General features: G+C 40.0%; 1 protein-coding gene across 1 annotated transcript; it reads left to right on the top strand.

The window, feature by feature from the left end:
* Positions 1–194: 194 nt before the first annotated feature.
* LOC142138639 (olfactory receptor 6N1-like) lies at positions 195–8,976 on the top strand. The gene is made up of 2 exons (XM_075195464.1): positions 195–218; positions 8,002–8,976. Exons 1-2 carry the CDS (start codon positions 195–197, stop codon positions 8,974–8,976), a joined length of 999 nt encoding a protein of 332 aa, XP_075051565.1.
* The last annotated feature ends 2,395 nt before the right edge of the window (positions 8,977–11,371 follow it).

The raw sequence follows: 11,371 nt of genomic DNA on the forward strand, positions 1-11,371 counted from the left end.
AAAGTAGTGTACATTTATTACAGCAGGATAGAATCAAATATATAAAACATATTCATTCATGACGAATACTAGTTAATTATTACTTATTGCAATATATTGAGAAATCCTTTAACTATAAACTATCAGGAGCCGCGGCGGCCACGGGCACCGCCGTGACTCTCCTTCTTCCTGCATTGACGTCCCCGGCCGTCGCCATGATGACCGGGGCGTCACTTTCGGTAACTCGGCCCGACCGTTGCCAAGGCAACGGCCGGACGCCGAGTGTGTTAAGCGCTGCGCCCCGGCAAGTGCTGCAGCCGGGCGCATGTGCTAAGTATAGCCTGCGGGCTAATTAAACATCATTATTAGGAAGTCTGTGCCTGTTTGTCATTACAGGGCTGAGCCCTGATTGGTCCATATCAGTATATAAGGCAGGGAGGGCTTAGCCTCCCTGCCGGTTATAGCGTTCAGTTTGCCTGTCAGCTAGTCTGCTCCTATATCGTGTTGGTGACTACCTGTGGATTGACTTCTTATGTATGACCCCTGCATGGACCTTGACTCTGCCTGTTTGACAGTGACCTTTGACAGTTTCTGCCTGTAACTTGAATTTCGCTACCGTGCCTGTGACCCCGACCTTTTGCGTGTTTTTCGACTATTCTTCTCTGCAAGTGACCCCTGACCTTGGCCAGTTTACCGGATTCGCTGTCTGCCATTACTCCTCATTCCTGGGTTCTCCGCAGCCAGTACCCATCTCACGACCCTCCATTTGTCTGCAGCCAAGTCTGCCCCCATCACTAGGGGCAACAGTGAAAACCAGACCTTCGGAGCAGAATCCGGGTTTTGTGGTATTGGCTGCTGGAGTTCCTAACATAAACCTCCAAAAAAGTGTGCTTATGTTCCAGTTTGTTTGTTTAAAATCACCATGAAAGTGGATCTTACTAGAAAACGTTCAGATTTGTAAATTTACAAATAAATATGATAACTTTTATAAACAGAACTCCACCTTCCAGTCAATGTATGATATATATTATAAGGTAATTTCTATCTACAGAATTCCAGCTCTTCATTACTTAAGGAACCATTTGTAAACATTTAAAACCTTACTTTAATCAGAAGACAATGGCAATACCCGACAATAAGGAACACCTCTGAGTCATACATCAAAGATGTCTGGCATTTCCTCCATGCTCCATGCTAGAGCACTTAGTCAAATCTCGCATCCCCGTTGGAGCACAGGTGACACACATGCTTCACTTCCCAACAGGCGTGGGCTGGGAGAGGGAAGCCCGGGGGGTACACAGGCGGCCGCATCCCATGAAACGGGATGCGGCCACCTGTGCACTGACACGGCCGCATCTCATGTCATCAGATGCGGCCGCCGGTGAAAAGGTGGTATATTGCATCTGGGGGGCGGTCAGCCCGGCCAACCCCCCGGCCCTAATAGCGGTCTGACTGAGCGGCCCGGGGCCCCCCTGCCCCCTGGGCCAGCCCGCCCCTGCTTCCCAAGGTATTCAACACTAACTACCGGGCAACCAATATCTGTACCTGTATCTGGCATTGACTGCTTCACATGGAGTGTTTCACATATGATGTCGGCCACTATTTTCTGAGAATGGTGTATTAGGCAATTTTTGCAGGTAATAAGATTTGGCAGTGCAAGGCAAAGGTGTTCTGCTGTGGTGTGATATTGCCAGCAGTTATTTAGCCACACCTTTAAATCTGTCCACAACATGGCTTGCGAGTTGCACGTTTCACCTTCCCATTAGTGCTTTAAAACTTTTGGGACTGACACAATAGTAGAAACTTTGTCTCAGCATTCTGTTGAGTTTACTAGAAGAAAATAGCCCCTGGTACATGGTGACAGTGGAAGTACTACAGGGGGTGCAGTGAGTGTGGCTGCTTCTTGGCCAGGACCTGAGTGGGGCCTGGATATGCCAACCCTCTCCAAGGCTCATTTTACCCCAAGAGCCCAAGTTGCTTTACTGCGTAGAACTGAGACCCGCCTGTGCTTCTTTATTGTTTGGTTTTTTAGACAGTCTAGATTGGCATCACCAGACCCCTATCCAAATTTTGCTATGGAGCCCAGTTATGCACTGATCCATCCCTGCAGGGTGATCTATAAGCTGTAACAGTACATGTATGGAGGGTCACTGAAACTGCAAAAGTTTTGAGCAAATACAACATGATATAATGTTTTGGGTCATGTGTTTGCTCTTCAGATGTACATGATAAAGGATAAACCCATAAGCCTAAAACAAGGGCTATGTCATGCAGTTTCAGTGAAACTCTATGTATTACATTGTACTTATCTGCTAACTTTTGGAGAAATTTGACCAGCCCTATGTGATCTCCAACAAATCTATGTAACTATAAATGATAGACATGTAATAACCAAACACTTTCTTCTACAGAGTCAGTTTGAATTTCCATAATATAAACCAACTGGGACCATTTTGGTCACTTCTGTTTACGTTAAGCTAAATACCCACTGCGTGATTAGTCCCTATTGGGAAAGACACAAGGGTGTGTTATTTTCATTACCATTAATGACAACAACAACAACAAAGCCATTAAGAAAGGCTCAGACACCAGCAAAGTAACAGCACACAGATTAATGACACCTGAGAGATCTATAACAACCATTATTTTCCACTATTTATGTTATTGTGAGGGTATAAATAAAGTTGCAAACAATATTTCTGAGTAGAGCAAGAGAGATTTGTAACACTTTATCCCACGTAGGTGCATAGAAACAAAAATATAGCAAAACAACAGCTAAATAATGTATTAAACACCCAGTAAACTTGATTAAAAAGAGTATTAATTAACTGTTATTGCATATAACAACTTTTTTTTGCCATGGGCGTTGATCTATTCAAGGTAAGTTTGATTACTGTTTGGCCTGCCTCTTATACAGTTTAGTGTTTGTGTTATTTATTATGCATTTATGTGCATTTGGTTTGTATTTATTTCTATTAGTTTATGTAAATCAATGTGCAGGTATGTGCATCGCTTGCTAGTACAATGTGCATAGTTACAGTTATCTTTTTACATAGGTATATTGTTACATAGATATAAAGTTACATAGTTCTATAGTAGCAGTTAAATCATTGTACAGTTTTGTAGTTTGGGTTGTTGATATTATTATTATTATTATTATTATTAATAATTTTTATTTATAAGGCGCCACAAGGTGTCCGTAGCGCCGTACAGGGACAAACAAATTACAATACAATGGGAGACAGCACAGTACAGTAAACAGTAAGCAAAGTAACTCAATAAGCTCAATGCACAGCTAGAGAGGGCGGGGAAGGGGGAGGGAGGATCCGCAAACGACGGGGCCCAAGAAGGAGGGCGCGGAAGACAGGGAGACCCCCAGGGGGAAGGAGGGAGCGAGAGGGGACGTGGGGTGGAGGACCCTCGAGGAGGAGGGCTAAGTAGCTGGAGAGCAGATTTAGAAGTGGTGGAAACAGGAGGAGAGATGGTCCTGCTCAGAGGAGCGTACAATCTAAGGGGAGGAGTGGACAGACAGAGAGATGCAGGGGAGAGAGGGAGAGTAGGGGAACGGAGGCAGAAGATAAGGTAGGAAGTTAAGTGAGAGACAGAAAGGCTTTAAGAAAAAGGTGAGTTTTTAGGGCTCGTTTGAAACTGGACAGATTAGGGGAAGTTCATAAAGTTGATAAAGACATATGTTGACCCTGAACTTTACAGCCTCATTTAAAGTGAGGAGTTAATCCAGCAAACGGCTACAATTTTGCACCTTCGCAAAACTATGCTGCTCCACAGGGACAAAATTAAAGTTTGTGGACAGATTTAGAGTAGGTGTGTGTTTGAGGTGGAGGTTCCTAGCTCAATTCTAAATAGCTGTATTAAATGCCGGCTGTATTTTCCCTTCATGGAAAAAAAAACATATACTTGGACCCCTGTTTTGTAACATGGTTTGTTCAGGTTTAGCTGGACTTAATTGAGCATTGGATTGCTGTTTGGAGGCTTTTGGGGTTCCTCTTGATAAGTTAGCTCTCAATTTGAAAACACATATATGTATGGCCCAAATATATGGGACTCTCATTGTTTAGAGTTAGGACCACCCTATTAGAAAAAGCGCCGTGGAGTGGCGGGTGACTTTAACATACATTTGCAAATGTGTGCAACTAAGACTTTTGCATTTTTATCTACAGTAGAAATGGCAGGTCTTTTGCTGGCTATAGCAGTGTGCTGGGGAATCTTTCTGTGTGTTTGTTCCTTTAAGGATAACCCCACCCTTTCAAACACCTGCTATGAGCCTATAAATTGATTGAGCAACTTCCACTTCTGTAAAAGACATATGTTGACCCTGAACTTTACAGCTTCATTTAAAGTGAGGAGTAAATCCAGCAAACGGCTGCGATTTTGCACCTTCGTAAAATTATGCTGCTCTACAAGGGCAAAATTAAAGTTTGTGGACAGATTTAGAGTAGGTGTGTGTTTGGGGTGGGGGTTCCTAGCTCAATTCTAAATAGCTGTATTAAATGCCAGCTGTATTTTCCCTTCATGGAAAAAAAAACATTTACATTGACCCCTGTTTTGTAACATGGTTTGTTCAGGACTTGTCTGTCCTAACTTTGTTTATCTAAAGGAAATTAAAACAAAATCTACAGTGTTACAGTTGACAATTTAGCCGGAAAGGCCAAAAAATTTTCTAGACTACATAAATGGTATTTGGATTATTTCCCTGAATCAAACACCCCTATAATGTCCTGTTATAGCTATGGATATTGTCTCTCGTGAGAAAAGCAACCAAATCCATTTAAACTCTGCTAGTGAATTTGCCATCAATAATTCCAAAGTGTAAACTCTTTTACAGTAAAGAACACCCTCCTATGGTGATGGTGAAATCGTATTTCGTCAACTTGTATTTGATAACCCCTGGTTCCCTGTATAGATATTTCTATGAAAAGTTGGCAAAGATCTCTTTTTATAATGAAACCATTCCATTCAGTTTCTTAATGAGGTTGGCTGTATCTGATCTCCCTGAATTTCTCCAATGTCCCTCTTAGAGTTAGGTGTTCAAAACTGTGCCCCATATATGATGGAAATACTATGTTTTCATGATGCACATTTATTCCCCTTTTCATTCACCCAGGGATTGTATTCATCTTTGCAGCATGTACCTGGCTGCTACTCAGCTTTCTGTCCACTAATATTCCTATAGTCCTATAGTCCTATTCCATCTCAGTTTAGCCCATTTGTATTCCATTTAATGTCTACATAGTTTAGCAATTATCACAACTGATGTAGATAACCATATATATCTACTTTAAAATTATTCTGTAATTTTATAGAAGAGTTTGTTAGTTTGTATAAATCTTTCTATCCTGTTTTATGCTAATAATCTTACATAACGAGTGCCATCAACAAATATAAACTGTTTACATTCTAAGCCTTCTGTGAGGTCATTAATAGAAGTATTAAAAACGACAGAACCCAACGATGTTTCCTGTGGGACAACACTAATATCTTTAGCTCTGTATAAATATGTTTAATTTAGAACTACACTTTGTCTTCTACCCTTGAACTAAATCTATATCTATCATCATCATCATCATCATTTATTTACATAGCGCCAACATATTTTGTAGCGCTTTACAATTGGGGACAAATACAGTAAGAAGCAAACTGGGTAAAACAGACAAAGAGGTGAGAAGGCCCTGCTCGCAAGCTTACAATCTATGGGACAATGGGAGTTTGATACATGAGGTTAAGTCTACATTTTGCATTTCGATCCAGCCAGACTGCAAAGGTAAAAGTGATTTGTAAGCTAAGTGATCCCGTCACACAACAATGTTGGTCAGGGGTAGTTGTCTTGTGTTAAAATGTATGACAGGTGGTAATAGGGTAAAGTAGTGAGGTTAAGAGGGTGGTTGAGGAATATTATAAGCTTGTCTGATGAGGTGGGTTTTCAGAGAATGCTTGAAAGTTTGTAGACCAGAGGAGATTCTTATTGTGCGAGGGAGTGAATTCCATAGACGGTGTGCAGCCTGAAAAAGTCCTGTAACCGGAAATGGGAGGATGTGATGAGGGTGGATGAGAGACGCAGATCTTCTGCAGAACGGAGTTGCCGAGTTGGGAGATATTTTGTGACAAGAGAGGAGATGTATGTTGGTGCAGCTTTGTTGATGGCCTTGTAGGTTACTAAGAGTATTTTATATTGGATTCGGTAGAAAACTATGCTTTCACCATATGCATATCCATATGCATACTTTTACCCTAGACTTAGGACTCTTATTTTAAGTATCAGACTCGTATGTGAAACATAGCAAAAAAGTTTTCACAAAATATAAAGAAACAGCGTGAATTGCACAATTAATATTCAGTTTAAAACTCATTTCCTCCTCAAAAAATAATTCTATTTGCTTGGTATGACCAACATTCATTATAATTATTATCAAATTCACTTTCAACCAATATTGTGTCAATTGTCTGTTTATGAGGCATAAATGCCTTATATAATGCTCTGTGGTAGGTGTTTGCTGGAAGAAAGCTTTCATATAAAATTATTTACCCAACTTCATATATGCTGATTATTGTTTTGATTTCTCAGCTACTTATCAGTCTGAAGTGAGTGTGATAAGATAATCTAAGATTTTACATTCTTTTTCCTATGAGGTGCTATCTGTTAACTATCTTTTGTCTACAACATCAATTGCATGAACAACACATATTGGGGCAGGTAACACAAATAAACGTGTGCATTCTCATAAATAGTTTTCTTAATTTAATACTGGCCAGTAAATCAATATCATTTTCAGTGTTTATTGTTACATAGCTGAGCTAATTAGTGGTGACAGTAATCTAACATGTAATTTATTCTTCGCTCACAAGCTGCCTGTGGTCATGTAGTGGCTGAAGGATCTCTCAAGCCCCTTTTACCATTATACATGAAAGAGAAGGTGGTCAGATTTCTAATCTAGAGACTGATCATTCACATCAAGTATAGTGTTAAAATGAAAATTGGATGTTCCTTAATGATGTCTAATTTAATATTTTTTTTAAATCTAAAATCATGCTCATTTATGAGATAAATAAGTCCTGAAAATAAAGGACAACATGAAATGTCATTTTTGCATTTGGGCACAATATAAGGTACCTTTAATGCCAAGCCCATGTTCAACAAGAAATTACTTAATCTTCCCAGTCCCATAAAGAGTAAAATGTAACTTTCCTGTAGTAATTGTCACCCTGACATGATAATCACCACTTTTCAAATCCTTACACTGGTTCTCTGAGACCTCTAGAATCCAATTGAAATTATTCACCTTTACCTACAAAGCCGTCAACAACACGAGCTCTTCATGCATCTCAAATCTTATATCAAAATATTCTCTCTCTCACCCACTTAGATTTACCACTGACCTGCACCTCACCTCTTCCCTGATAACCACCTCTCTCTTCCGACTACAAGACTTCTCCCATGCAGCTGCCCATTTTTTGAATTCCCTACCATGCCCAATCAGACTTTCCCACCGCACTGAAGTCTGAAAATGCATCTATTTATTCCAGCTTACTCTACTCCAACCTATACTACCAAGACTAATGCACCCTCACAACTGTTCCAATCTCCACGTTGAGCCACACTCGCTTCCCTTGTTTTAGCTGTCCCCTCTTCCAATTAGAATGTCAACTCTCTAATGAGCAAGACCAACCCTATCCTTTGTTTTCGTGTTTGCATTTATTTTTTCTAACTTTTATGTCCTGTTTTCCCCTCCCCACTCTGCAGCACTGTGGAGCACTGTGGCATCTTACAAATCTAGGATAATAACAATAATAATAATAATAATAATAATAATAATAATAATAATAATAATCCATCTCTTATCTTTACAAACCTGCCTTGCAAATATATGACAGAAGAAAACAACATGTTTACTGTTAGGTCTCAGTTTTGCAACTTTAGAAAATAGGACTTTGTTAGCATTAGCATTAGGAAAGCTGGAATATATAATGTAATTATATTTATTTTTGCATTTTTTTAATCACATCCAGGTTAATGAAGAATATAATCAGCCATCTGGTTCTTCCAATGGGACTTTCAGCCATGTGACGGAATTCATCATCTTTGGATTCCCGAGTCTTCAGAAATATCACATCTTGCTGTTTTGTGTGTTTCTTTTCATATATCTCTTCACCATCACTGGTAATGGCATCATCTTCTTCCTGGTCATACTTGACCAAAGACTACAGACCCCAATGTATTTCTTTGTCAGCAATTTGTCTTTCCTAGACATGAGTTACACCTCAGTGACCATCCCCAAGATGTTGGCAAAGTTCTCAATGCATCTGGACACCATTTCCTACACAGCCTGTTTTGTTCAGATGTACATGTTCCTGTCTTTAGGATCAACTGAGTGTTTACTTCTCACTGTAATGGCATATGATCGATATATAGCAATATGCTCTCCTCTACATTATCCGGCCATTATGGACAGGAGATTATACATAATTCTATCAGCTGCAGCCTGGTTTGGAGGTTTTATGACTCCATTCACAGTGCTAATTTTAGCATTAAACTTACCTTTTTGTGGTCCTAATATCATCCACCATTACTACTGTGATCATCCACCATTGCTGCAGCTGGCTTGTTCCAACACATCCTTTAATGTAGCAGTTGGGTCCTCAATTGCTGCCTTTCTTATATTGATAAGTTTTACCCTTGTTATAATATCCTATTTTAGAATAATCCTAACAATCCTCAAAATAAATTCCAATGATGGGCGCAAGAAAACATTTTCCACATGCGCTTCACACTTCATGGTGGTAAATATATTTTTCCTACCACTTATCTTCATGTACATCCGGCCAACGGCATCCTACTCCTCAGACGTGGACTCTGTAGTGGCCATGTTGTATACAGTATTAACGCCAATGATGAATCCTATCATATATAGCCTTAGAAATAAAGACATTCACAAAGCTTTTAGGAAGAAATTAAACTGTAAGTGTTTCAGAATGAGAGAATAGTAAATTTATATAATAAGCAATATAAGTTTTTTAGCCTCTAGATATGTTCTAATTAAAAAACATTTAATTTATTATTAATTCTAATAATTTTGAAGATGGTTTTCATAATTGCTTTATTGTTTTATTAATATTGTATTATGTAACTTTTTACATGTTAACATAACAGAGATTCTGATTTGAGGAAATCCAATGAATTTCAGTTTTGTGGATCCAAGAGAAACCGCCTCGGTTTCTGGTGCCTATTTAGGATCTCAAAATTCCCACACTCCAAAAACATACTGGTAGGTTAATTGGCTGCTAACAAATTTATCCTAGTCTGTCTGTGTCTGTCTGTGCCTGTCCGTGTGTGTCTGTGTCTGTGTGTAGCTGTGTTAGGGAATTTAGACTGTAAGTCCCAATGCGGCAGGGACTGATGTGAGTGAGTTCTCTGTATAGTGCTGCGGAATTAGTGGCGCTATAAAAATAACTGGTAATAATAATAATAATAATAAAATGAGGCAAAACATTTCTGTGAAAATTTTGATGCAAAACTCAGAAGAGCTTTAGACCAATATCTTCTATATTATACAGAAGCCTCCATCCTTTTCTCAAGTGAAATTTTAGAACAGACAACATGTAGGAAGGAGGTTAGCTGCAGTGCCCGGCTACAAAAATAGTGTTCAGCATGAAAGAGGGAGAAAGAAAGCAATAGGATTGTGTGATTATTGCAAAGCAATTCAGCTAGAATAGTTTAATCAAAACTTTAGGTAAATAAATGTTCAAGCGCTAATTGTATTATTTGGGGAAAAGCGCTAGACCCTGAATTCACCAGAGCGTGACATATGTCCAAGCACTCCTGACTCTCAAGACATCTAGCACCACAGTGTAGTACAGAAAGAATGCAGTGTGTACACAGAGAGTTCACAGTCTTGGCCTGTACTTTACATTGGGCAGAACACTCACCAAAAATTGACATTGTCCCACTAGAATCACAACATTTCACACATTCTCCTGCTCTCTTCTACCGGTTCTTCTCACTTTCACCCCACATGGCCGCAGGTTGCGGCTTGTCTGGGTCCTGGAATGTTGGGGACCCTATTTGGAAAAAAATGGCTACATTTAAAATAATTACTACCAGACCCGCCGTTAAATCAATTGCACCCATGATTAATAATTAGGCCTTTCTCCAGCCCCAACATTAAAAAAATAGTTTTTCCCATTACCCCGCAAACAAAATAACAACCATTAATTAGCCACCATCTATCACACACACACTAAATTGCCAAAAGCTCCCTGTGCCCCTTCATCATTACCACGCTATGCCCCCTTATGATCGCAGTGTGCCCTCCATGCTGCCTTTGCCCCCCATTTCTTCATCCCCCTGTGCCATGCTGCATTTGCCCCCCCTTTTCTTAATTCCCTATGCCATGCTGCCTTTCCCCCCCTTTCTTAATCCCCCTGTGCCATGCTGCCTTTGCCCTCCCTTTCCTCATTCCTCTGTGCCTTACTGCCTTTGCCCCCCTTTCTTCATCCCCCTGTGCCATGCTGCATTTGTCCCTCCTTTCTTCATCCCCCTGTGCCATGCTGCCTTTGCCCCCCCCCTTTTCTTCATCCTCCTGTGCCACGCTGCCTTTGTCCCTCCTTTCTTCATCCCCCTGTTGCATGCTGCCTTTGCCACCCCTTTATTCAACCTCCTGTGCCTCTCTGCATTTCTCCTCTTTCACTTACCTCTGTATTGCTTTATTTCATCTTTATTTTCTTTTCATCCCTTTTCTGTCTTCTGTCTTTTGCCTTCTTCTGTGCGCGGCTCTTCACTGAATGTCGGGCGTGACGTGATGATGACATTAATTGCAAACAGAGAGGGGAAGAGGGACGATCATGTGAGTATTTGTATACACACATGATCACGGCGCTGCCAAACCATCCTCCCCCCTTCCCGGGTTATTTTTTTTTTTTTTAACAAATTTTTTTTTTAAAAAAAACAGAGTTAGTTAATTATTACCCGAACCACCACCCCCCCCCCCTCTCGGCGGCCCTGTCAGTATGTGTGTGGAAAACATGAAAAAAGAACAATATCTGCATTCTATACTGTTTGAAAAATATATATCTTTCATTAAAAAATATTTTTAAAATCGTAATATTACAGAAATGTAAAAGGACTTTTTGGGCAAAATGAGCATTGATGGATTCCTACCAGATAACACAGATGTTAAGCGTTATAGATATCATTGTAAATCCTAAGAAGTTCACAATGCTGCATCCTTCAGATAATAGATCTTGGTAGTGGGAATCCCATATGCCCACCAGAGTCCACAAGCCTTAACCCACAATGCGTTTCAACTTTTGTTGGTCTTTTTCAAGGGTCTTTTTCATAATTTGCTGATGAATTGGTTTAATTTCAATCTTTCAGAGAGTT

The sequence above is a fragment of the Mixophyes fleayi genome, chromosome 2 (genome assembly GCF_038048845.1).
Source record: "Mixophyes fleayi isolate aMixFle1 chromosome 2, aMixFle1.hap1, whole genome shotgun sequence".
Taxonomy (NCBI): Eukaryota; Metazoa; Chordata; class Amphibia; order Anura; family Limnodynastidae; genus Mixophyes; species Mixophyes fleayi.

What these genes read in the sequence shown, in the direction of transcription:
- LOC142138639 (XM_075195464.1), top strand. Translation starts at nt 195, where the DNA reads ATGATGACCGGGGCGTCACTTTCG. An exon ending in TGACCGGGGCGTCACTTTCG is followed by an intron (nt 219 to 8,001) that starts GTAACTCGGCCC and finishes AATCACATCCAG; the next exon opens with GTTAATGAAGAATATAATCA.